General features: G+C 41.2%; 2 protein-coding genes, 1 long non-coding RNA gene and 4 other non-coding genes across 8 annotated transcripts; 6 read left to right on the forward strand and 1 right to left on the reverse strand.

The window, feature by feature from the left end:
* Positions 1–1,406: 1,406 nt before the first annotated feature.
* LOC125019914 lies at positions 1,407–26,341 on the reverse strand. 2 transcript variants are annotated; one of them, XR_007114140.1, is made up of 7 exons: positions 26,187–26,341; positions 17,507–17,578; positions 12,036–12,179; positions 6,579–6,727; positions 6,323–6,470; positions 2,644–3,816; positions 1,407–2,432 (listed from the first exon to the last, which is right to left on the reverse strand). It is a non-coding gene; the product is annotated as an uncharacterized LOC125019914 (long non-coding RNA). The 2 variants fall into 2 exon arrangements; XR_007114139.1 differs by having other exon boundaries at positions 1,407–3,816.
* trnar-ccu lies at positions 10,359–10,431 on the forward strand. Its single transcript has one exon. It is a non-coding gene; the product is annotated as a tRNA-Arg (tRNA).
* Positions 12,983–13,054, forward strand: trnah-gug. Its single transcript has one exon. It is a non-coding gene; the product is annotated as a tRNA-His (tRNA).
* trnah-gug lies at positions 13,385–13,456 on the forward strand. The gene has a single exon. It is a non-coding gene; the product is annotated as a tRNA-His (tRNA).
* On the forward strand, positions 14,155–21,730 carry clptm1l (CLPTM1 like). Its single transcript, XM_047604974.1, has 18 exons — positions 14,155–14,430; positions 15,056–15,268; positions 15,444–15,538; positions 15,949–16,138; positions 16,419–16,606; positions 16,700–16,778; positions 17,063–17,180; positions 17,271–17,365; positions 17,538–17,622; positions 17,949–18,052; positions 18,273–18,338; positions 18,653–18,703; positions 18,799–18,881; positions 18,970–19,004; positions 19,125–19,180; positions 19,287–19,331; positions 19,447–19,562; positions 19,668–21,730. Exons 2-18 carry the CDS (start codon positions 15,104–15,106, stop codon positions 19,750–19,752), a joined length of 1,656 nt encoding a protein of 551 aa, XP_047460930.1. The 5' UTR covers positions 14,155–14,430; positions 15,056–15,103; the 3' UTR covers positions 19,753–21,730.
* Positions 22,279–24,592, forward strand: rplp1 (ribosomal protein, large, P1). Its single transcript, XM_047604976.1, has 4 exons — positions 22,279–22,504; positions 23,470–23,544; positions 24,246–24,354; positions 24,468–24,592. Exons 1-4 carry the CDS (start codon positions 22,433–22,435, stop codon positions 24,548–24,550), a joined length of 339 nt encoding a protein of 112 aa, XP_047460932.1. The 5' UTR covers positions 22,279–22,432; the 3' UTR covers positions 24,551–24,592.
* On the forward strand, positions 25,481–25,553 carry trnav-cac. Its single transcript has one exon. It is a non-coding gene; the product is annotated as a tRNA-Val (tRNA).
* Positions 26,342–26,545: the final 204 nt, after the last annotated feature.

The following is a 26,545-nucleotide window of genomic DNA, read 5'->3' on the forward strand; positions in this document are numbered from 1 at the left end:
GATGAGGATGTACTCACATCACACGCTACTTACCCAGGATTCATAGCGTGAGATGAGTTCCCAGCATCCCTTTCATCTCCACAACACCCAACAGTGGTCTATCAGAAAAGAGCCCGGGGAGACACTCAGCTACAGACGGTTACATATGGACACACCTATAACACAAACACACACACACACACACACACACACCCACACACACACACACACACACACACACTTTAATAGATGACCGAATACTGACACGTATTCTTTTATTTCTCATTTTACTGCACACACAGAGAAAGGGAAAAACAGTCAGTCGAGCTTTGACTTTATACTTTCCCTCAGATTTCTGTACTGCCAAATGAAGCTGGTGATTTTGACGCACACACACACACTGACACACATGCACCCATAAACTACATGCAACTAGATACTACAAAGTGGTCGGCTGTCTCACCGTATCCGTGGTGATCAGAGAGCTCAATCGTTGCCATGGTGTTTGATCTCTTGGTTGTCTGAACAGTTTGTCAGAGTTGTACCTGAGTGGAAAGGGGAGCTCAGGGGGGGACCGAGTTTTACATTTCTGCTTATGTGCACAGTATGAATTAGCCCGTTAGCTAGCAAGATATCAGCAAAGTTTTTTTGGAAACACTTTCTTTGGTGGAGATTTAGTCTACAAGGCCGATTCTAATGGCTGCATGCTAATATATTTTGCTTCCCTCAAATGGGATTGTATTTACCGTGATCGCAGGAAGAGATTGCATGCACCGCTACATCTTGGGGGATTCGAGAAAGTGGAAATGTTTTGGAAAAGTTCTGAGTTCACTCCTTGAGATGTGTTGTCCTCATGAATGTGGAAGTGGTTTGGTTCTTAATTCTATCTTTTGTCTGAGGAAAATGTTTATATTCCTAGCATCCTTTCGTTATGTCTTTGCATTGACTACATTACGTCAGTCAGAGGTGTTCTGCATGGATCACCACTTGAACACCAAACTTTTGTGACAGAAAGCTACTCGTAGCTACGTAGAGCAATAATAGGTGGAAAAAAAGGCAGGTGGCAAGTTGAACTAATCTAAACTTTGAGGCGAACCAACCGAGGTGATGACCGAAGGCCTCAACTGATGCAGACATACAGTATGATGCAAACAGAGGTCCCCAAACGTTTAGTGCGAGGACACACGACATTGGTTACTACCACAAAATTCACCATGACGGGTGGCGTAGAGCGTCAGATAAACACAGATGGAGCAGCAGAGTTGTAGAGAACAAGAATAGATATCTCTGTCTTTAAACTAACAATTAGTTCAAGTCCCTTTTGTATAGTCCAAGTATACAAGAGGGTTACCTAGGCAACCAGAGCCTGTATTGCCCACCAGTGACTGGTGACAAGCAAATCTCTTTGTATGCGGATAAGGCTTTAGGCTATGCTAACAGTTGATTAGGTAATAAATTCCTCTTAGTAGCACATATCTCATCTGCTGCTACCGCTCATCCTCACGAGGGTCGCGGGGGTTGCTGGAGCCTACCCCGGCTTCATTGGGCAAGAGGCCTGGACAGGGCGCCAGTCTATCGCAGGGCTAACACATAGACAAACAACCATTCACATCTTAGCCTAACAATTAGCCCACACATTAGAAAACGCAGAACATGCAAAAGGCCCGAGCTCCCCTTCTTGCCAGGAGGCATAAGTGCTAACCTGCGTCACCCTAGTGGCACATATGAAGCTCGGAAATTATTATATGTATTCAATCTGTGAAATGTGCAAGTGTCTGGGATGTTTAACAGTTCCCTGTGGCAAATTAAATAACAAAATATAACTTTACAACTGTATCAATTGAGAAACCAGGCTATTTGTTTATATATTTTTCCTGGACTTATGCTAAGCTAACAAGCTTCTGACTGTAGCTTTATCCTTAACATATAGTCTTGAACATGACTAGCCGGTCATCTCTATCAGAAAAGGAACAATATATTTCCCAAAATTGTGAAGTATCACTTGAACGACCGATGCTTGTGTTTTGTTGTTCTTCTTCATTCCCAATCCTAACCATCATCTTCCATCTTTGTTTTTTGTAGCTGAATAAATTGCACTCATCATTCATATACACATACATCATTTGTCAAGGGATATACTGTCACATTTGCACGAAAGCAGAAACCAATTTCCTGTTGTGTTAATTTTCTCTGTTTGAGAGGCTACAGATTTCCCCTGTGTTCACGTCCCAAGAGTTTGTGTGTGTGTGTCTGTGTGTGTCTGTGTGTGTGTGTGTTTACAGATTGTGACTGCACTCATGGCTGCCCCAGCGAGAGAACATCAGATGTCGCTCCATCTCTCCTCCACTATACCTCGCTCGGTGCATCTGTCCCTTCAGCCCCTCCGTCGTGCTTTCTCTCCATGATATGCTCGTCTCGGCATCGCCATGGCGACAAGAGCCACCCCGTACAAACTGACACACGTGTTGAGATGAACAGATTGGGAGAGGAAGTAGGAGAGAGAAAGGAAGAGAGTAAAAAAAAAGAAAAGAAAGAAAGGTATTGTGAAATGAAGGGAAAGTAGGTGAGGGGTAAAAAGACAGAAGGATACACCAGGCTGAGGGAGCTGTGAAGGGGAAGTGAAGGGGAGAATAGGAGGAGAGAAACAATCAAAGTTTTACTCACAGACGCCGACAACAGTGCGCGGGCCAGTGTTCTGTGAAAGTGCTGAGGTTACATCTGAGTGATGGCTCAGTGGAGCCGAATCACTTGGAGCAGCAGCATCCAAAAAAAAAAAAAAAAAAAACAATGCGAGAGAGAAAGCTCAAGAGAGGCAATAAGAAAAAAGAAGAACATTTTTCACTGAGTTTACGCACCTGGTGGTTTTTATTGCATATTTATGGTGTAAAAAGTAATAGATACCACGGCTCATGTGTGCAAAAATGTAATAGAAAGAAATGGTTCAGTGCGATTTCTTTCATTTCCAACAGGTTTGGCATTGATGCTTTGCTGCCACTTTCTCTGGCATACCTTCACATTTATATTAAATTAAAATGTAGAAAGGCAACCGTCCTTCATCGCGTAACATCTTCTCATTAGATGAAAGGTATTCCAGTATTGACATAACTTTATATTACATGATAATAAATGAAAGAAGTGCTTCTTCTCTTCCTCTACCGTGAATACTTTTTCTTAATCTCTTTTGATTTCCCTGGTCGGCCTTCCCTGAGTCTCACCGGAGGTCTCCTACAGCCACCTGCTAACCTCATCTGCTGCTCCACCACCACCAGCGTCTACGGGGTGCCGAAATTGTTCCCAGTGGAGGGTCAAAATTGAATCCAGGGAGAAAGTTGTGGGCCAAAATGTTAACTTTGCAGCACTTTAAGTTAAATATGGGTATATATAATGGGTACAAGCATGTGGAAGAGAACCAAACTATCTATTTTATTTGTTTGCTTATTGGGGCCACAGGGCAACGTCTGATGATTTATTTATTTTATGTCCAACTCAAGGACAATTGTTTTATATCCATCAGCAGTGGTGCAAAAAGTGGGTATGCACTGTATGTGGCGTTTAGGGTTGGTGAAGCGATGCGGGGAAAATTATTTGGAGTCGGCATTTTCTTTGTTCAGCAGCTGCCTGTGCATGTGTGAATGACAATGTGATCAATAACAGAGGCAGTCACTGATGATTAGGAGCCCCTCCTCTTCTCCTTCAAAATAGTGGTGGTATTTCCAGCTAGAAAACGCCATCTCTCACCTCACTCCATTGTTGCGTATGTTTGAGTCCCTGCGTGGTATTACTACGTGAGTTGTCCTCATGCTGAAAACGTGACTTGTCACATACCTGACGTCACATCTGCAAGAAGAAAGCAAAAACATAAAAAAAATAGTAACGCACATTGACTTGGATAAGTAACTTTAATCTGATTACTGGCTTGGAAATGGTAACGTATTAGATTACTCCTTACTGAAAAAAGTGGTCAGATCACCAGCATCACTGGTCATCATTACCCTAATGGCAGTTTTTTTCCCCCCAGAAAGCACAACTTGCCAGTGTTCAGCCACACTTGTGGTGGGTGTGGCCTCTGTACTGTGTCTGCATACCCCTCAGAAAGTAGGTAGCTGCGATCAGAATTGGACCCCAATTGGACCCCCCATGTATTTTGCGTGCGCCCCAACGGTACTACAAATCCCAGACTGCATTGCAGTAACTGAACTGGTAAACAGGCTGGTACATCAATTAACTCATCAGTGTTATGGTTGCCACGACAACCGTTAATTGTACTGGTAGAGTAGTGGAGCAGCTTCTGAAGCTCCATCAGTCCACACAACAGATAAAAGCTCCAACCATGAGCATTAGACCACAGAATACTTCAATATATTAACTGAGATTCTGACACAAAGACGTAGTAACGCTGTACCAGTTAGCAGACAACAGGCTAATCGGCTCTAGACTCCATGGGGAGAGAGTTTATTCTGGGCTCCCACTTCACCTCTCTTTAATTAAAATCTGGAAAATGTGTATTTCACGTACATTTGTGATACAGTTACAGTCACTCCCATTCATGCGCCTTCTCTGTCCCTTTCTGTACCAGTAGTTTTTTTTTTTTTTTTTTGTACTGCATACATAATTAAAAAGGGCCTGTTCATGAAAACTGGGTGATGACAGGATTACTGCTATGGTCTGGCTTCAAGAAGATACAATATAATCAATATTTCATTAGATACGATTCAGGTTGGTGGAGATAACTGGATGACGCTATAATTAAGTAAACATGAAACTAAAAGACACACTTTTCTACGTATTCCCAGAAAACCTTCTTAACCTCAGACGTTTTGTGGACAAAACAGAGGCGAAAAGGCGTAGTTGATGTGCCTGAGGGAGATTTTAGAGAAAGAGTGTGTGTGTGTGTGTGTGTGTGTGTGTGTGTGTGTGTGTGTGTGTGTGTGTGTGTGTGGGATAGATGCTGACAAGTCCAATGAGGCTATGTCCATCTTTCTACCATCCCACTCTCTTTTTCTTCTCCCTCTCTCTCTCTCTCTCTCTCTAAGCCTGTTCTCTCAACTGTGTGACAGATTATTGACATATTATCAACCAATGACCTTGTGTCGCAGGCGAATCCCCACGAATTAAAAACTGGGCCATTTCCTTGTCAACTCTGCGTAATGGAAATTCATACGACCTAAAATCTAAATGAGAAACCCGCGGGCGCACACACGCACGCGCACACATACGAGGCCGTGCGAACATGCAAACGCACACATACGCACCCGCACACAAAAGGTAATTGTGTAAGAATAGGTGATCACCATACATTAAGCCAGGCATGTCAAATCCCTGCAAAAGCCTCTAGGGCCAATGACGTTGAATGATGTGCACAGAAAGGTCAGCACGTGTGTGTGTGTGTGTGGTTAACCTTGGAGGACAGTAAAAAGGGTATCCAACTAACTTCTCAACTCACTCAATCACAGAGAGACAAAGCGAGGGTGGCTGCAGACCGACGGAGAGAATGAGAAAGATGGAGCGAGACAGACGGAGAGTGACAGAGACGGAGGATGACACGAGAGACAGATTGAAAGAGGTTAAAGATTCAGATAGACGGTGGGAGAGCGGGGAAAGATGGGAGAAATTAAAAAAGAGAGGGACTGTGTGTGAGTGGCAGTTTTAGAAAATGAGAGAAATCTTCAGAGTGTGTGTGTGCGCTGCTTAGATACTGGGATGCCAGAAGAAGAAGAAGAAGAAGAAAAAAAGGAGGGAATGGATGAAGGGAGGAAGACTTGAAGACAGGGAGCTGCCCCAGAAGGGTCAGGAAAAATAAGTCAAGAAAGAAAGAAATCATTAAGCCGTAAGTCAGGATGCTTTTAGAAATCATCCATCCATTTTCTATCAGTAATCCAGGTCATGTTGCCGTGCCAAGTTAATTCAGACATCCCTCTCCACAGCTTTTCCAGCTTCCTCCTGGGGGATCCCGAGGCATTAAAAGGTCAGACAAGATATATAATCTCTCTAGTGGCCCCTTGCTCGAGGTCTCCCACCAGAGTCCGTCCAGAAAACCTTCAGTGGAAGTTGCCTAGGAGGTGCCCTGATCAGAAGACTGAACCTCCTCAACTGGAAATGTTGTTTTTGTTTTTTTTTGTTTGTTTTTTCGGTCACTACCCAACTCTCACAGCTGAGGGGGCTGGAACATTTTTTCGACTGGTAAATTGAAAGCCTTCCAGCTCACCTCCTCCTTCCCTCCCCTGCCACGGTCCGGGACCGTGTCCGCATTACTGCCGACACGGTGCCAATCCGGCCGTCCATCTCGCACTCCATTTTACCCTCACCCGTGAACAAGACCCCGAGATACTTAAAGCCTGTTTACCCGGGGCGGCAGCTCGCTCTCAAACCAGAGGGAGGGATGTGCCGTTTCAGACGGGCGATGAGAGGTCCTCCTGCAGAGTGTACCGCGGCCGCAATCTCGGAGACGCTGACTCTCATCCGTGAGCTGCCTCGGGGGAGGAAGTCAAACTCTGCAGCGAGCACAGAGGCAATTGAGAGGACATGTGATATGAGATCTTTTCTGTGAAAAACAGAATTCGAGACGCGGGAGACCAACACGAACTAGCGACATGACTGACTTTGTGCCAAGGATACACTCCAGTTGTTTTAGGTCTGTGGCACGCTGCTTATATGAAATGCCAAGAAGTCATTCCTGCGTGGAGTTATGAACATGTATGGTTTGTCAGAGTGTGGCCCGCAGCAGTGGGGGGTGACGATGCCAAGAAGACTGAAAGACAAGAAGTGACAGAGAGACGCATAAGTAATGATTCGCAGTCACAACCGTAGTGCGGACCGACGACTCTCGTGTATTCCTGCACAACTGCTTCTTAGCAAAACTGCTAAGAAAGAAAAGCATGATGAAATAAAAGATTTTTATGGGGAAGTGCGGCTGGAAAACTGTCTGCGTGTCTGATCTACGCGCCCTCACACAGCATATTCCGCATTCTCCCAACCTGTTGCCATTGTGCTCGATCTCCAGCTGAAGACAAATTAGCATTTAAATGAGGCAAGTTATTTTCCTTTTACGCCCGCTCTAAATTACCAATGCAGTAGCTTTGATTGAGATGAGAGGAGGGAGACTGGTGGCTTTTTTAGTGTTATTGACCCAGAAAAGGATGAGCGAGCGTGCTCTCTCCTTTCCAGCAACAAACCCCTGCATCAAACTCTCACTCACAGCCGAGAGTTGTAGCTCAGTAACCCGCAACCACAAACACTGGACAGGTTGACTGATGCAAGCTATATCCTGCCTAAAGGACCACCCCAATGATTTCCAACCTTATCTCGAAAGGGATACGTTAACGCACATGCACACTGGGCAGGAGTCTCTGTGCCTTGTACTAAGGCACGATACACTTCTCCAAATCCTGCAGGATTTCATATAATTAAACAAAAAACAAACAAACAAAAAAACAGGCAAGGCAAGAAATAACAAACACATCTGGCATAGCATTATGACTACCTTTCTAGTATTGTGTATGTCTCCCTTGTTCTCCCAATAGGCCTTGTGAGGGTGTCTGGAAACAGAGTGTTATTAGTGGGGAGGGGCCTCTGTGGATCATCCCACAGATACTTGATCAGTTTGGGATCTACTGAATTTAGAGGCCAGGTCAACACCTTGTTTTCTGAGTTGTTCCTAAACTGTTTCTTTTGTGTGTGTGTGTGTGTGTGTGTGTGTGTGTGTCTGACTGCATCCTGCTGGGCATGACTGCTGCCTGGTCTCATCTCGGTGGGTGGTACATGTCTAACATCCACACAAACGTTTCCCAGCAGAACACACTGAAGTGTCACAAGACAGTGGTTTTAATGCTGGACCAATCAATAGCAATAAGTCATTTAAGTAAGTGTGTTTCTGGTTATATTTATTACATGATGCATCCATGTTGTTTAATCAAAGGATTGTCCTCTAAACCTACATTTTCTACATTATACATTTAAATGCAACCAAACATTGTCCTATATTCTACTGCACATAAAGACTATTTTGTAATCTTGCCAGAAGACAAACCTTTACATATATATATATATATATATTTTTTTTAACTTTCTGAGTTACTGGACCTGAAACTTCAGCATCCACCATGTCGCCATACATGCCGGTGTGACTAACGTTTGCTTGACCTGCTAAGCTTCAGTCACAGTGTAGCAGCAGCCTGGCACATATAGAGTCTTTACAGTGGAACAACCTCTAACCTCACACCTGCTGGCTAGAAAAAAAATAAAGCTATGCTGTTATTTCATGCCTGTAACACCTTTAATTTGACTTACTCCATTTGCTTTAACTATCTCGCTGCGTTGTTGTTGTATTTAATACAGAAAATTAGAAAATCCGGGTGGAATTGGTTTAATTCACTTTAAAAGCAACACAATAACACTCTTAGACTTATTACATTAAAGGAAGCATTTATTTTAATAATGACCTTGTGTGTTTCGGGAACAACAAGGCTTTAGTGAAATAACTAAATATTAAGCATTCACCGAAAGCAATGGTTTGGTTCAAAGCCACCGAGAGGTGATATGTTTCTGGAATTTTGTATTTGTACAAAGTCAGTTTATTCAAATGAAAGGAGGAGGTTAGCAGAGCTGTCTCGACTCCGTTTCGTCAATACTCCCCACCCGGCAATTGAAAATGTGTGGACAGGGACGCATTCTTTCTATCTGGGAGGTCATCTGGAAATAGAGTACTGACTAACCTTCTCTCTGCCCCTGACTGGAGGGCTGCCTTTTCTCCTCTCTCCAGATTTCTTTGCTCATGCCCCCCGACAGCGAAACTCCATAAAGAATGATGGATGTTGATGGAGACACACGGAGTGGTGATTATGGTTCATGGGAGTATCGAGAAAGGGCAGAGACAGACAGAAACCGAGAAAGAGAGCTGGCTGAGGGTGCAGAATGGTTAATGACAGAATTGGATTTGTATATTTTTATAGATGGAGCTGCTGCGCCACTGAGTGGTGAAACGTTTAACTACTGCCTGGTAAAAAAAAAAAAAAAAGGGCTGTTATATTGTAACATTCAAAGTACGGCACAAAACAATACAATTTTTTTTTATTAAAAAAAAAAAAAAAACATTAAACCAATTTTTATTGGTGAATAAAAGCAAGAAGCAAGTTCTGCTGGTGAGAGTTATTAGACTTGGTGTTTTAGTTTGGATGCCCTGAGAGCAAAGAGCCACCTTTAGTCTGGAGTCGGCAGAACAGTTAGAAGAACATGCCCGAGGAGGATCTCCGCCTGCTTATGGGGGGACCAGAAATTCAGCAATTTAGCTAATGTATGTGACTCAGGTTCCCCGAGGGAAGAGAGCAAGTACATCACTGGTATGGATGAGGTTGAAGACTTTTAATCATATCTGACAAGTAAATGGGTACGAAGTGCATCAGGGGAAAGTTCTGCCCTTCTCTTGGTCATATATTTTAAATGGTGCCATCGTTACTTTGTATTCCTCTCTTCTGTGCTCCTGACGTACCGTTCTGCCCAAAGGCTCAGGAACACACTCAGTACTTCATTAGTTTGAGGATGAACTTGACTGTAAGAGAGAGCTCCTTTGTTCGTTGTTCACATTTGTGACATAGTGTTCTAATATACACATCATCCAGCCAAGATGAACACGCACACAAGTATACATGCATACGTGCATACCCCCCCACCTCACAATCCGTTTTATTGCTACTTCGATTGTTTTGTTTTATTTTTGTTATGCTGTAATTATTGTTATTATTTCTTAATTATCTGTAATTATTCATATGTTTCTTATGTCTCTCTCTTCCATCATTCTGTTGTTGTGAACATACAGTAACACAACAATGTGACCTATAACAAAACAAAAATTGCACTTCTTTTCCTATAGAAATGAGAAATGAGCTCATTAAATGTAAACATATTCATAACTTACTTGCACTTCTTTGCACTAAAACAAAGGGAAAAGTTTGGAGTTGTTGTTGTTATTTATAGGTTAATACGCTATTGTGCTACTGGTCCGGCCCCCTTGAGATCAAACTCGGCTGTATGTGGCCCGTGAACTAAAATGAGTTTGACACCCCTGCTCCATCGCTAGAACGTGTTCTGGATTCAAAACTCTCTTTCAGTAGAACTACTATAATATGAATGCATTTGTCCTACAGGGAAATGATAAAGGCGATTGATATTTTAATTTACCGTCTATATCACACCAGGCTGTAAATGATCTACATGCATGAGCCTTCTGCTGTTGAGGTGGACGATTTAACTACCTAGCCAGCAAACCAGGGGCCCTGGGTCCCCTTCCAAAGAGACCACGATGAATGTGGTAGTGTGAGACAATTAAGCGTCTGCAACATATGTCTTTATCTCTGGAAACACTGCATAAGATTAGCTCTCATAAAGCCCCAGTGGCCTAATGGATAAGGCACTGGCCTCCTAAGCCAGGGATTGTGGGTTCGAGTCCCATCTGGGGTGATAAGCTTTTAAAACACTGGCAAAAAAAAAACACCAGTGTTTAACTAGTCTTGAGAATCAGTATCAGAAAAGACTTTATTGTCAAGTATATTTGATGCATGAAAATTCACCTAATCATTGTAACTGCATGTGTGACCGTTTTTTATTTTAATACTTTTGTTAGACTGGACCTAGACCTAATGATACCAGGGATGTGGTCCAGCTATTTATAATAATGTATGTAATATACGTAATGAATGAATATTATTTGTTGTTGTTGTTGGGATTGTGATAATAGGCAATTTTCCAGTATTTTAACATGTTGAGCTTTGATAGACAGCATGTTTAGTTTTGTTTTTCACAGTTTCTTCAGGAGTTAGTCACACCGCGTATGTGTCCCTCCACACATGTGACTTATGTGACAGACAGGAAGCAAGAGATTAACTCATGGGTTTACAGGTGATTTAGTGATGGAGATATACACCGACGGCCTGGATACAGGAAGTCTGATAATATCCAAAGATTTATAAAGAGATGTTAGTCTGGGAAATTTGCCCACAGAGCACTTCCAGGATGAGGGTGCTCAATTCACATCTGCTGTACATCCCACGTGCAATATCTTGATGCCGTCGAGATTACAGAAGCTCTCAGACTAATTATAGGACCATACTGGCACAGCGGGCTCTTCAGACCGTGTAGGCCTACTGGGGGGGTTGGACATGATATATGTGATGCAAGAAAAGATGTTCCAAGGCTTCATTAAGATTGAGGTCAGCGTCGCTAACCTGGACTCACAGAGACATGCGAGTTTGACCATCTGTGGCACAGGAACACTATAAATTATTTATGAACAAACAATAGTCGTTAAATGTCAAATTGAACAAATGCGAACAGAATTTGCAGCACAGGTAGAGCGCAGGCATAGAAAATGTCCTGTTTTTCTACTCCAAGGTTATGTGAGATAAATTGGTATTAGCCACTGAATCATTTCACCCCCAGGCAGCCCTCCGTGGGCCTTTGTTGACAAGGTTATTGTTCTAGTTCTGACTCTTTAATTTGCAGCCTCTTTAAAATTTATGCATGTGAAAAATGTATTTAGAGGAAATGGTGCATTTATAATGCGTTTGTAATGAGGAGAAATTCAGTGAGAAGACGCTTCAGTAATAATAATATATTTGTTGGACCGGCTGGGTGAGTGTGTTCAATGGTTGTTTGTGTGTTCAACAATAACTCTTTTTCTGCCCTGGTTGTGTAGCAGAGTGGCGCAGCGGAAGCGTGCTGGGCCCATAACCCAGAGGTCGATGGATCGAAACCATCTTCTGCTAGTGTGGTACTTTTGGCCACAGCAGAGGCTGGAGAAATAGGTTAGGGATTGAGCAAGGTATCTAACCTCCCATCTGCTACTAGTTCATAGGCTCCTCGCTACTCTCAGTGGGTATGAATGCATTTGCGAAATAACACAACCAACATCTGTTCTCTTTGTGTAAAAACATTTAAAAAGTAACGTTATTCATCGTCAAACTGAGCCTTTAAATCTTAACCTTTACATGATTTTAGATGCACTAATTGTTCTTCTATTTCTACTTTTGTGGTGGTTGTTGATAATGAAGACACATTGACTTTACCTTTGTTGTTCAAGGTCTGCTTAAGAGTCGGCCGCGTCTGCGTTGTGGCCGCAGCAACCTTGGATTCTGGGTCACGGCAAACCCACTTAAGAGAACTTCATCCTCCCGTCCTCTACTAGATGCTTTGATGCAAACTATCAGCCACTGCAAAACAACAACAACAACAAACAAAAAAAGCATTAGACTATTATCCGTAGATTCATTAAGTATGAGTCTTGCTGCAGCTTCTTACATTATGAGCTGTGATCATGTATTGGTTAGTACCAATATATGCTATGGTGGCTGCAACATGGTGGCTGCAACAACCCCAGTTTGAACCTGGGTAACTGTAGTTTCACTTTGAGGATGTTCTTTTCCGATTGCCCTTTTCTTTTGAATGTTGGTGGTGGTTGCACAGCTCTCTCTGCAACCCAATGAAGTTCAACAACAGCCTCTAGACATATTATGAAGTGGATTCAGTGACACTATCTTTCTTTAAGTTTATTCGAGTGTCCTGTTTTATCAAGAAAATCCAAGAACAAGATGTTACAATCCCTTGTGCCATGATCAGACATCTCTTCCTTCTGCTTACATCAAAATAAAACACTATCAGACACCAGCTAATTAGCCTAGCCACAGGAGTAAAACGCTCGAAAATAGTATATATAGTATATAGTTTATATACTACATACTATTTATGCTACATGCACTTAATCCTTATTGCACTTGTGGTTAAAATTTAAACTGCATTTCGTTGCTCTGTACCTTTACATATGTAATGACAATCTAATCTAATCTAATCTAATCTAATCTAATCTAATCTAATCTAATTGTATTATTGTGTCCATCCCTTTTTAAATCCAGGCCTTTTTAACTGACTTATTTTTATCTGAAACTAGAGGCTTTGGCGTTTTAGCCTCCTCGTTCATGATGAAGATCTCACATCTGTTCACCGGTTCCGGTTGTGAGCCGTGATCGTATAGTGGTTAGTACTCTGCGTTGTGGCCGCAGCAACCCCGGTTCGAATCCGGGTCACGGCACTCTCCTTTTTGCTGTAAATCATTAAATTAAATAAAAGACAGGCCCTTAACAGTATATTGTCTGTGAAGGTTCTGAATCATCCAGGTCATGGTAAATTACATCCATAAACGTTCAAAATAAGAAAGCCTGCCATCACAACCCCAGGGAATGCTAACATAACTACAAACATTTCATAATGCAATGAATAAAATAAATAAATAAATAAACAAGTCCAGCTAAAAGTGACAAAAGAGAACAAGATGATAAATCAAAACGATGTGGCACTTTCAGACACGCCTTACGAAGCCAGATTAATCCTAATGATGGTTGCAGGAGGACGTGAGCAATCAGCCGTGATCGTATAGTGGTTAGTACTCTGCGTTGTGGCCGCAGCAACCCCGGTTCGAATCCGGGTCACGGCACTTTATCCTTTCGCTTCGTAGGCTACGATAAATAAAACAAAGCGCCACTGCATGCATCTTCAGTTAGTTGCTCAACAGGACAATCTGATGAGGACGTTGTTGTCTTCAAAGGGATTTCTTTGTCCTTCACGTGTAGGTAGGTGAATTGTTTCCTGATGAGCTGGCTCTACTGGCTCTTCCTGGATGTACCGATACCTGGATGACTGAGAACATCCACAGACATTTGTGCATTAACAAATGAAGACTAAGAGTTTAAAACTGAATGGCGAAATAAGTTAGATAAATAAATCCTGCCCGTTAAATAATAATAATAAACCTGCAGAATGGTAATTTCTAATGTGTCTGTCTCTTTATTTATTAATTTATTTTTTTAAAATAACCAACTAACAAATTGTGTCAACAAAAAAGTGTTTGAAGTGATAAGGAACATTATTTAAATGTGGTTAGATGGACAGATAGATGTTTTATTCGTTTTATTCAGTACGAAATATGGATTTGGGAGATTAGATTGTTTAATAACGGTAATTTGTTTCGGCAAAATCGTTGTGTTCATGTTTATTTAGTTATTGTATATACAGATTTATAGTTAGTAAGCCATATTTACATGACAATAAAGTCTAAATTTTATTCATGTTCAAATCTACAAGTGCCTCTGTGAACCAAAATCTCGCGTCAGTTCACCCCCAAATCTCGCCAGAGAACCCAACCAGGAAGTGAATGGCGGAAATATAGAGCCACCTCACGCTTTAAGCTGACATATTTTAAAGATTCTTGTATTTTTTTTTTTCCTTAAAACGAGAGCTTAGCCGAGTCGGAAGCACATGTCTGCAGACAAAAACAGCGAACAGCGGGTTTGAAGACACGATGTCGCGTCAGTGAACTACCCGGCAGGATCGGTAAAGTGGATGGACCGATGTGCAGCCAATGATCCAGCTCAGTGTCCTGTCACCGACAGCCTGTCAGATTAAACACCGGTAATGTTTAACGTTAACGTCTGAATTTTACTTATATCGTTTACCTCAGGCTGTAAGAGGAAATGTAAGACTTTCAAATATGGCATCGCTGAGTGTTTCCGAGGAAGCTGATTACTACGAAACATCAGAAAACAAATCCTTAGATGGTGACTAGTAAAATGTCAAAGATGAAAACATAGAAGCAACTTGATAGCGAGTGCGTCTGAGTCGTTTACAGGGATTCACATTTCTTGTAATTTATCATCAGCTAAACTCATTTTCTACCAGAAATGACTGGTGTCTAATTGTTCATGGATAGGATAATATTTTGCAATAGCAGCGGGAAAAAACTCTCATTTCCTGCCAGGCTCAAACAGTGACTATGTTGTGCTTATTGTTTAGTCTGAATGTGACGCCCTGTCTTTCATTTGGCTGTTAAATGTCTGCATCCCATCTATGGTTCTGGTCTGTACTGAATAGCAATGAAAAAACTGGAAGAGCAAGTTTGGGCCAATGTTGCTGATGAGCCGTAGTCACTGAGAGGCCAAATCAGTTATCTGTTCCACGCAAATGAGAGAAACTGTGTACCTGAAATAACGTCACGTACTGTCGTGTTTACCCTGCATCTGCGACGCCTCATTTACAGACATATGGCCCTGCTGCTCGGCTAGCTGAGGGAGACGACGCGAGCATCATGTTCCTGAAAACGTCCTTCACCACCCTGATCGTGGGGGTGTTTGTGGTGTACGTGCTCCACACCTGCTGGGTCATGTATGGGATTGTGTACACCAAGCCCTGCGACAACCCTAAAGGCGACAACTGCATCACACCCTTCCTGGCAGGAAACCCGAAACTACAGGTCAGTCGTGTGGATGGGTCCACGGCCTCACTGATGCAGGTTTTCTGTTCCCGCTGTCTTCTGTTGGTGTTTTGGTTTGATTAGTAGAATAAGATCAGTGCTACTTTACATTGTAGCGTCTTTAAGTTTAATTAAAACTATCTGTAACATCATTATCTCTGTCTGTGTTTGATAGTTGAGTATCTACACTGCACTGCGGCCGAATGCAGATGGAGGACATACTCTAATCCACATGGAGGAGAACTTTGATGTCACCAGCAAGTTTGAGAGGTTGGTGGGACTTTGAGTGACGACGACTGTGTTATGAGATTAAAATCAAAGCTGCCAAATCCCTGATGGACCGTGGACAAGATTACACGATCGTCTCACTTGTCCTTGCTTCGAGCTATGCAATTGTGATTGATTCACAGAGATGAGTCACGGCAAGCAGCTGTGGGCATGTTTTAGGTTATTCTTAGGTTACTCATAAAAGTGTCCCGTAATGCTCCTCTGTTTAACAAACCATTTGGTGCGTCAGGTTATGTAATCCAGAATGGATTACATAACCCTTCCTGAGAATTCTGGCAAAAAGACGTAGTTGGTAGTTACTTACTTAGTTGTTACTTTGAGGGTTTATTTGGTGATTCATGTTTAGTTGGACTCGCACTTTATCTTCTATCTTGTCTGTGTCTCTCCCCCAGGATAGTCAACGTCTCCCTCCCTAAGAAAACGCGGACTAATGGAACTTTATATGCACTAATATTCGTCCATCAAGCTGGAGTCAGTCCGTGGCAAGATTCACGTCAGGTCCACTTGGTGGCCCAGCTCACCACATACATGGTCCCTAAGCCGCCTGAAATCTCTCTGATATCTGGAGAGGATAAAACACGGGTACGGAGGTGTTTGCATTGAGAAATGACCATGTCTTGCTGTTTTTGGTGTTATTAATTGTCCATTGTGTTCATTCTCTTTCTCTTCGTTAAGTGTAGATTCTGCTATATTCATACTAGAATATGATGCATTTATTTCTGTTGCATTTCTTGTAAAATTAACAATCCTGCACAAATGTAGTCCAGGCAGCCAAGGCAGACAAGGAGGAACCGGCCGGTTTAAGTGTTAGTGTAGTTTCAGAAGTAGTTGACTATTAATTTGTCTCTATGAAATCACACAGGGTCAGAAAGAGGAAGCCCAGCAGAAGAAAGGGCGCGATGGTCGCCCTGCAGCGGGAAGCGAAGCCACTTCCACGTCAGATCTCCCAGTTTCCCACTGGCGCTCCCGCCTAACACTCAACATCGTCAGCGACCACTTCCTGTTCGACAGAGAATACCTCCCAAGTGACGTCCACAGATACCTCAGAGTGTAAGACGGTGGACACAAAAAAAGCACATGCAAATCTGTGTCGAGTCCTGTCGTAGATCGCTGTAGAGACGACCTGTGTTTGTTTGCTTGCAGATTCCAGAATGGGAAGAAGATGGTGTATCTACCTCTGCTGTTTGTCGATGAACTCAGCAACCGGGTCAAGGACCTTGTGGTAAGTTTGAATAAGCGCCACGGAATGTGCTGCTTACAGCGGCCTGCGAGGTAGTCCCGGTGGTAGATTTTCAAACGCTCTGTTCCTTCTATTATTCATTTTGTACTCTTAGTGAACTTTTGTTTGAAAGCCATTGAATCATGGCTGGTACAATCACCAAAGCTCCATTCACATGAAAGTGTATGACACCACAATATCAATGTGATAGTGAATAAATATTTGAAGAGCCAGCTAAAGGAAGGGAAAAAAAAACGTTTGAACTGACAAAAGCGTTGCGTGTGTAGGAGATCAACAGCACCTCAACAGAGCTCCCGCTGACGATCTCCTACGACTCCATCTCTCTGGGGAGACTTCGATTCTGGGTCCACATGCAAGATGCTGTGTTGTCTTTGCAGCAGTTTGGTGAGTTTACATTTCTCCCTTTCTCCCTCACCCACACACCCAGTCTGACAGACACGCAATAACGTTTCTGTGTGGCTTTTACATTTGCAGGTTTCACAGAGAAGGATGCTGATGAGATTAAAGGGATCTTTGTGGACACCAACTTGTACTTCCTGGCTCTGACCTTCTTCGTAGCTGCCTTCCATGTGAGTCGAACCGCAGATTATTCAATAATGAAATAAAGTGTGACGCACATAAAGACGCTTTATAAGACAACAACAGCTTAGTGTCGTTGTATTATTTGCTCTCCGGGTATAAGTTTTTTTTTTCTTAGTGCAAAAATTTACCTTCTTGTGTCTCGTCTGTCGCCTCTTCCAGCTCCTCTTTGACTTCCTGGCGTTCAAAAACGACATCAGCTTCTGGAAGCAGAAGAAAAGCATGGTGGGAATGTCCAGCAAAGCAGGTAAACAACGCCGCGCTCACACAAGAGGGAACAGCTGCTTCACGCTTTAAATTCCTTGTGGCTTCTTGTGCACACTACGATATATAACTGTCAGCCTGAGATAAACCTCTGGAAGAATGTGCTGAACAACTTCATCTACAGGAAACTGTAATTTACCTCAGTGGTTCTGGGCTGCTATTTCAATTGCTGTTGTGTTATAACAGGGATTTACCCACATCAGTATAAGAGTGATAACTTGTGCAATAGTCTTAATAAGTAATAAAATAGTCAAATGATCTATTAACTGAATCATGACTCCATCACATTTTCTTTCCTCTTTCTTTCAGTGTTGTGGCGATGTTTCAGCACCATAGTGATCTTCCTCTATTTGTTTGATGAGCAGACCAGCCTACTTGTCCTCATTCCTGCCGGGGTTGGCTCAATCATTGAGGTAAGTTCACATTTACTTTACACACACACACAGATTTACATACATTAATAACTGTATAGTCAAATCGTGTAAATGCATTTGTGATGTCTGCGAAAATTAAATAAGAGAATTTACGTTCACAGTAAACTTAAAGTTTTGTAATGACATGATTGCATTAAAAAAATAATAATGTTTTGTCTCATTTTGGAAAATGTTGATGTGGGTTGTGTTTTTGTCGCAGGTATGGAAAGTGAAGAAGGCCTTTAAGATTCAGGTTTTCTGGAAAGGAGGCAGACCAACATTCCTGGTGGGTGTCTCATGAAGTGTACTTTTATTTTTCACCTCACTCGATCATGAACTGTAGCAATAGACTGTGCACATATTTCTGCCTCTAGATTGTACTGTTTTCTTTCTGTAAAACTTTCCACTAAAATTCATGTCACTTAACTGGGCACAAAGCAGATAATGCAGCTGGTTATATGATTGAATAAAACCAATATTTTAGGAAATATAATTTGCTTATTTTTGTAAATTTATGCCTAATATAGTTTGTAACCGTATCTGTAAAAATAGCATTCATCCTCTGTTCCTTAATTTGCTTTTCCTTCCCGTGTGACACAGTTTGGAAAACTGGATGAATCAGAGAGACGAACAGAAGAATACGACACTCTGGTAAAACTACACATGTAGAATTTTTCCACTACAACAATTAATCATATAACGTGAGCTCCTCAGCTAATAGTCTCATTTCCTGTGCTTTTCTGTAGGCTATGAAGTATCTCTCATATCTCCTTTACCCACTGTGTATTGGAGGGGCGGTGTATGCTCTGATATACCTGCGATACAAGAGGTAGGAGTCTGTATGAATGAGACTATTTTTGCAGATGATGATTTAAAGCAGAATGGACTTATCTTGATTGTGCATCTTTTTGTTTTAGCTGGTACTCATGGCTGATCAACAGCATGGTGAATGGTAAGCTTTTTTATTTTACTCTGAGCACAAAGGACATCTCATCTACGATATTAACCAGCGTTAACTTGGTTTGTGTCATTGATTGAATGTTAATTATCTCATTTTATCTTCACCGTTCAGGTGTATATGCCTTTGGCTTCCTCTTCATGCTTCCTCAACTATTTGTCAACTACAAAGTAAGTTTTATGTTAAAGACAAAAGAGAAGTAAACTAGAAAAGCTGCTCACCAGAACAAAAAAAAATCAGTTTTCCTCTACTGAGGCATTCTGCTCTATTTTTCAGCTGAAATCCGTGGCCCACCTGCCCTGGAAGGCTTTCATGTATAAGGTGAGAACTCATTTCTTATCCACTAATCATTTGGTCTGAATATCCCTATCAGCAACTAGTGCAACTTTCCCCCCTTTTTTTTGAAAGCGTATTCAGTGACACTGATTGTTTCCAGGCTTTCAATACCTTCATCGACGATGTGTTTGCCTTCATCATCACCATGCCGACGTCTCACAGACTGGCCTGTTTCAGAGACGACGTGGTGTTTCTCATTTACCTCTACCAGAGATGGTACACACAAACACACACACACACACACACTGCACTTATTCCTAAAAGACCAACAAAACGTGCACGATGATTTTCTAACCACAAATTCTTTCTTTGCCTCCCCAGGCTCTACCCAGTGGACAAAACACGAGTAAATGAGTATGGGGTTTCTTACGACGAGGAACCCAAAGGAAAGGTTCACAAGGACTAAAGAAGAAAGCTCTTCCATGATTAGCTGTCTGTGGGTATCGTCTCTTTTCCACTGGTATCCACTGATCTTAACTGGGATCAGCTGAACTGAGGTTTATGGCCCAGGGAGGCGTAGTTTGTCTTATCGGCCAGCTGGTTGTAAATGGACCAGGTGTGTTGACGTTCTGGCGGTTTGTGACTGAAGTGTTGAAAGGCCAACATCTGCTTATCTCGAGGATCACTAAACTACATCCGCGGCCCCTTTCATACTGCTGCAACAACCTAGAAAAAACAGCATGCTCGATTCTTATCAGGCAGAGTACGCTGATGGCAACTGTAAATTTTACTTTAGCAAACTTGTTTTTTTTTTTTGTTTTTTTTTTCTGCCGTATGTTTTGCGCTTCCTTTTTTTCAAAAAACAACCGTTTTCCATCCTGATTTAGTTGTGGCGAGCTGCACATGTAACATACACCACTTGAGAACCGCCGCAGATGTTGCGTTGCCTAAACTTTAATCATCATGTCAAAAAGGGATTTTTATCATTATGAGTGGTTTTACAAATTAACTGACATTTTACGACTCGGCTGATTCCATCTGCTTTAAAAATCGCGTACAGTATGTATCAGAGCTGTAGAACAAGAGCTGCTCTGCTCGTCTGAGAGGCCTCATTCATCAGGACTATATAATCCAGATGCTTGTTGTTCACCTGCCAGCACTGAATCTGTACAATTTTGGTTTAATTACCTTGAACAACGTAATTGGGCAAATGTGAAGCATCATTTGTGTGCTTTATCAGGCACTAACACTATTATTATTCCAAAAGCACCAGGTTGCATATATCAAGGCTCTCTCAAGCAAAAGCTAATTACTGTTCAGAAGCTGGTAATTACGGTAATTCTGATACAATGTGAAAGCTGCATTAGGCAAAGATCGGCAGTACAGAAACTTAAGTGGATCTGCTCATTGAGTTGAATGTACTTCTCTATAAACTATACATAATTATGCTATTTGTGTCTAAAGATTTCTAACTTGAAAGGCAAATACGTTGGCTTTGGGAAAGTATCACCGTGCAGACAAACATTTTATCCAAAATTATGATCATGACACTGTTGCTGCATCTCAGTTCTGTAGCTGTGTAACAGGTGTGAGAATATGCTGTGTGCGATAAGCTCCTTAAAATGGCCGAGGCTAAAATCAGAGGAATTTTAAATTAAACAAATGAAATGAAAGGCAAATGAAACAAATGAAATCCGAAATGTCTTTGTTAAATTTGACGTAAGGTAGTTTTAATGTAGAAGCGGAATGGTGCGAGATTGCAATTTGTCGCCACGGCGATGGAGAATCTCAAAGCAGAGTGGAAATATGTCAATTTGTTGCTGTGAGACGGTATGAATTGCATTCCCTTTGAAGGTTTCTGAATCTGTGAAGTTGAATTTTGTTTTTTTTGTTTTTTTTTTTCCTACTCTGTCCACACTAATATTTTTTATTACACTGTAACACCGCTGGGTTACCACTGATAGCCATACTGTCTCTTCCATCCATCTAGTTTTTTTAGTTTTACCTGTCGGAGTATTTTTTACATGCTAGAGCCAAGAAAATATGTTCGTGCCAAATGTGAAAGATTCTTTGAACTGTTTGTGAGCGGTGTACGTATGCTCCACTCTGATGTTTTTTAAAAAAAAACATGACATAGCGGGAGGGACAGTAATGGTAAGACTTAAGGAAAGTATTACTATATCTGGATTTACACATTTTGACTTCTATGCCATAGTTCTAATATCAAGCTTATGAAACGAATAGAAAGACTGTACTTGGAATCCATCTACTTCAGGTTCAGATATCAAGATTTATATAAGGTCGGCAAACAGATAGCCAGTGAAGGTTTTCTGTTAATTGTCAAATGCAGCCAGGACATATTTGTCAAAAATTTGCTATGAACGGATTTTACTTATTGTAATGTTGTGTTTTTGGATTGAGATGAAATAAAATGACTGAGTTAACTTGTTCTTATTTTCTTCTATATAGAGCATATTCTTCGTCTTGACATGACGGATCCAAATAAAAGCACTGCTGTAGACTTGCACAGTGTTTAATTTCTCAATATTTATAGGAAGTAATGTGAACCATCTTTAGACTATTTGTATTGTCGTTGGCGATGTATTAATCAACAACAACAACTGGTGATTGCTTGTCATGTTATGTCACGTCACTGTTGATCAATAAGTTGTGCTTTGTGTTTCGTCAAACTTAAGAGTAAATACTTTTTGACATAAGATTCAAGTAAACTAGAGTATAAATAAAATAATAATAATAATAATAATAACAATATAAACAATAATAATAACAATAACTATAATAATAATAATAATAATAATAATAATGAGAATAATAATAACAATAACAACAATATGAGAATGCATTTCTTTCCTTAATTTGAGAATCAAAATTAAAACAGGAGTTTATGCTGTATGCTTCAGCATGACAAGTTGCGTCACGTAGGGCACGTAGTGACGTAGGAGGCACGCAACGCTACGCACAGTATAAATACCAAACTCCCGCCCTCCTCCTTCCCTTTCCTGTTGGCGGTAGTAAACGTGCCTAAGGTGCTCGGTTCTTCACCAGAAGCTAAGGCCCACAATCCGGCGACTAGCACTGTCAAATTTAGGCATCCAACCCCACAAAGACAAAATCTAACATCTACAATGGCCTCCGTGTCCGAGCTCGCCTGCATTTACTCAGCTCTGATCCTCCACGACGATGAAGTTACCGTCACCGTAAGTGTCCCTGTTTATACCGTTCGGCTCAGCCACAGCGTCTGTATTAGAGCTCGGGAACCACTTTGCTGAGGGTGAACCTTTTAAATAACTAAACCGATATAGTAAGGACCCCGCACATGACCCGGTGTAATAATATAATTAGTTAAAATATGAGTTTAGACGTGCGGGTGCCCAGTTTGACTAGTGTACCGGCTAAAATGGCGGCGCGCTTGTTGCTAATGTTAGGCCACGTTTTTATATCGTGGCAACTTGTGGTCTGTGTTTTGCTGGTTAAAATAGTAATTTTAAATATGAACAAGACTTGAGTAATGGCGTTGCTAACTGTCGTGTGTCTTAAACATGTGATTTGACAGATGAAAGTGTAGAGATGTCATTTAAGCATGACAAGTGCTAGCTGAAAGCTAAGTTAGTAAAACAAGAGTTGTAAACAAGCTCTTTATAGAAAGGAACTCCACTCTGAAAAGTCTCTGTTAACCTAAAACAAAGTGTTTTACCAGTTTCTGAAAGTCTGCTGTTTTTGGCGTCTTAATATTAAACTTGTTGTCCTGACAGGTTTGTCACACGTGGATGCTGAGCAGTGAACTTTGTAGCATCACTATGAGGGATCATGCAATAAAAAAAATGGCGATTGGAACCAATAAAAATTATAAATAACTGTATTTGTAGGGTTTTCTGCAAAGGCTGAAAGATTCTCGTGGGCCTTCAAATATATATTGTAGACCAAGAGTTGTACACACAAATGTCTCGTGTTGTGTAAAAATACACTATCATGAGAAGGTCTTCACCTGTCGTTTATATCTGCTTGATAAAACTGTCTCTGAGATTAATGTACTTTATTAGATTGAGTTAGGAGTAGTCAGAAAATACACAAGTATTTTAGATGGTGTCCTACTGATCTGCATTTACATTGTTTTGTTTTTATTAATATAAATATATAACATTCACTTTTTGTGTATCTGAAGGAGGACAAGCTGAATGCTCTGATCAAGGCTGCCGGAGTCACCGTGGAGCCCTTCTGGCCAAGTCTGTTTGCCAAGGTAAGAAAACTACACATTCAGTTAAACCTTTTTATACCTTAACAGCTCTGGAGTGATTTTAATGAAAGGCCACAAGGTTTGTTGGCAGTATGTGTGAAACCATGTGGAGTAGCTTCTGCTGCTTTTAATGTGTTTAGATGATTTATATTTAACATTGTTCGATCTGTATCTTCAAGAGACCATTGTGCTGTCCAATAGTAGAGACACTGTTGTGAAGAACGCCTTCTGTAGATTATATTTATGTCTTAATGTCTGAGACGCCTGATTAATGTTAGGCTGCAAGCAAGTGTTTGTAAAGGGGCATAAATCATATTCGATTGTATCTATTAGCATCAATCGTAAGTGTAGTGATTTAATGTAAGCTGGTAGTTTTAATACTAAGCTGTGTTCACACTGAAACATTTACACTCTAGTCGACCGTGGTACAACTGTTTTAGGACCGAGCTCACATAGTATGTTATAAATGTAAATAATCATGAGTTAGGATTTAAATATGCTGTTTACGACGAACTGAATTACTAACATGCTGAATTATTAGTTTGTAAATGGTGTCTCTGTGCACCTGGGTTAAGAGTTAGCCCATAATTCGACAGAAATGATGGTGTTGAGCATTAGTTATCCATATCTGTGCATCACGTATAGAAGAACAAGCCCTGGACACAATGAATAAAGTGTCTTAACTGAATATTGTCATTTTGTAGGCTCTGTCCAGCGTTGACATCGGCAGTCTGATCTGCAACGTTGGAGCTGGAGGTGGAGCACCAGCTGGAGCTCCTGCTGCAGGAGGTGCTGCATCTTCTGACGCCCCAGGTAACTGAACAGTGCTTTAAGTCTGAGGTGTTAGATGAACTTTGCAATCAACGCTAAAGTTGTAGGGAAGTTGTAAGGATTGGCTTTAACAATATCTTGTTTCCCCACTACAGCCAAGGAGGAGGAGAAGAAAGAAGAGAAGAAGGAAGAGTCTGAGGAGTCCGATGATGACATGGGCTTCGGTCTCTTTGATTAAAAAAGCTGTTTTTCTAAGAACACAATAAAACTACAAAAATGATTGGTTGTCTGGTTCTTTGTTCTATCTCTGTGAAGTAATTTTATGTTGATGAAAGTACAGTAGCTGTTTTTATAACCCAGATTTCATCAATAGTTTAATGGTGCAGTGGGATATGGACCAAAGGTGGACGGAGTCAGAATTCAAGCATGGAAAGCAATGGACTGTGAAAATAATGAAATATGACGGTGTCCATTTGGAGTGGTCCTGCATTTAAATGTACAATAAGCAATAAGTTGCTGGTGAATGTCTTGTCTAATCATAGCAGTTTTATTAGAAAAGGTAACCCTTAAACAAGTCGATCAGAAACATTTAAATGTATTTTAAAAGCTCTTAGGTCATGGGCTTTACTTTTTTTTTTTTTTTAAACAATCAAAGAACAGCAGGGGTGCACTAATCTGTTGAGCTCCTCCACTTTTCTGGAAACTCTGAATATGCTGCAAGCCTTTATACAAGATGTAAATTCATATCTACATGCCTCTGTAGCTTTAACATGGCACATGGATACATCTTGGCTCTGTAACAACCAAAAATGTATGTATCTATAAATGAGATAAGGTTGAAGCTTAAATTTACAAGTGACATACATGGTTAGGGTACTTAATTCTCTTTGCTACAACCCAAATATCCCCTTTGTGTGTAGGTGCTGACACTGCACTAGGTGAATTAATAGTTTTTTACTGTTCACCTTTTTTTTTTTTCTTTAATCGTTTAGTATAGCTATAGTTTATACCTATTATATGACATGAAGAAATTGCAGATAATACGGATGGAAGCTAACATCAAAAGAAGAGGTGTAAGATCCCAAATCACTAAGATTTAAATACAATGTTCTTGTATCGTATTAATAATAATCACTATGTATCGAATGGGTGTCTGCTTTTATTACAGGTTTCCGTAGTGTAGTGGTTATCACGTTCGCCTCACACGCGAAAGGTCCCCGGTTCGAAACCGGGCGGAAACACAGTTTTCCTTTTGACAACAAAACGTAAGAAAAGACTAACAGGTAACACGACCTATGAGGTTACAGTAAGTAATATAAGACAACTTAAATATGGGTAGTTCAACGCAGCAGTTTTGGGAATTTTTTACACACACAGGCGTGTATCGGCAGATGCGCGTGGACAATGCAAACAGCGTGTAACTTACGCATGCACGTGTACACGCGTAAACATACACGCATTTTAACGTGTGTACACGCGCATGTCATAAGCCTGTAAACCAGTGACTGTATATACTTTAAACACACACGTATGCATGTGTAAAGCGTATGCGCGTACCCACGTTTATATGCATGTATGTTTACACGTGTGTGTACACGCACCCACATGCACCTTCACGTCTCCCCGCCTCGTCCAATCATTGACACATATACACCTGAGCAAAAACAAAACAACTCCATGAAACGTCGGATAATTTAACGTGCAGCCTCGGTCACCACCACCATGTGATACTGTCAACAGACCAGCGTGTACTGACAACGTCAGCGCTCAAAAGAGCAGATAATAAACAGAAACGGACATGTGGTGTTAAACCTCTGGTCGGGTAACGTTGGGCACAGGCAACGAACACAATATAAAACTCAAAATTCACTTACCGAGGTCGAAGACAAGTTTATTGTTCGAGGTTCCGTAGCGGCAGCAATAAGACTCAGGAGTCATTTGGATTTAAAATGTAGCAAAACCTCAAACACGGTAGAAAAGTTGTACGTTGAGGGTGGAATGACCTCTGACCTCTACCAACCTGTCACTCAAAGCGGCCACGCCCCCTAGTATGTAGAATTTAAACCATAGAAAATAAATAAGTGGATCATAAGCCATTGAGAGCAAATCTGTTTTAACACCCTTATACAGTAAAGTATATTTTGTCTGTATAGAAAGAGGTTAAGGTGCAAAACAACAACTGTTTAAGCTAAAAGTGGTGCATAATTATATTGGAAAGTAATTCTGCAAATGT

Source organism: Mugil cephalus, chromosome 14 (assembly GCF_022458985.1).
Source record: "Mugil cephalus isolate CIBA_MC_2020 chromosome 14, CIBA_Mcephalus_1.1, whole genome shotgun sequence".
NCBI classification, from domain to species: domain Eukaryota; kingdom Metazoa; phylum Chordata; class Actinopteri; order Mugiliformes; family Mugilidae; genus Mugil; species Mugil cephalus.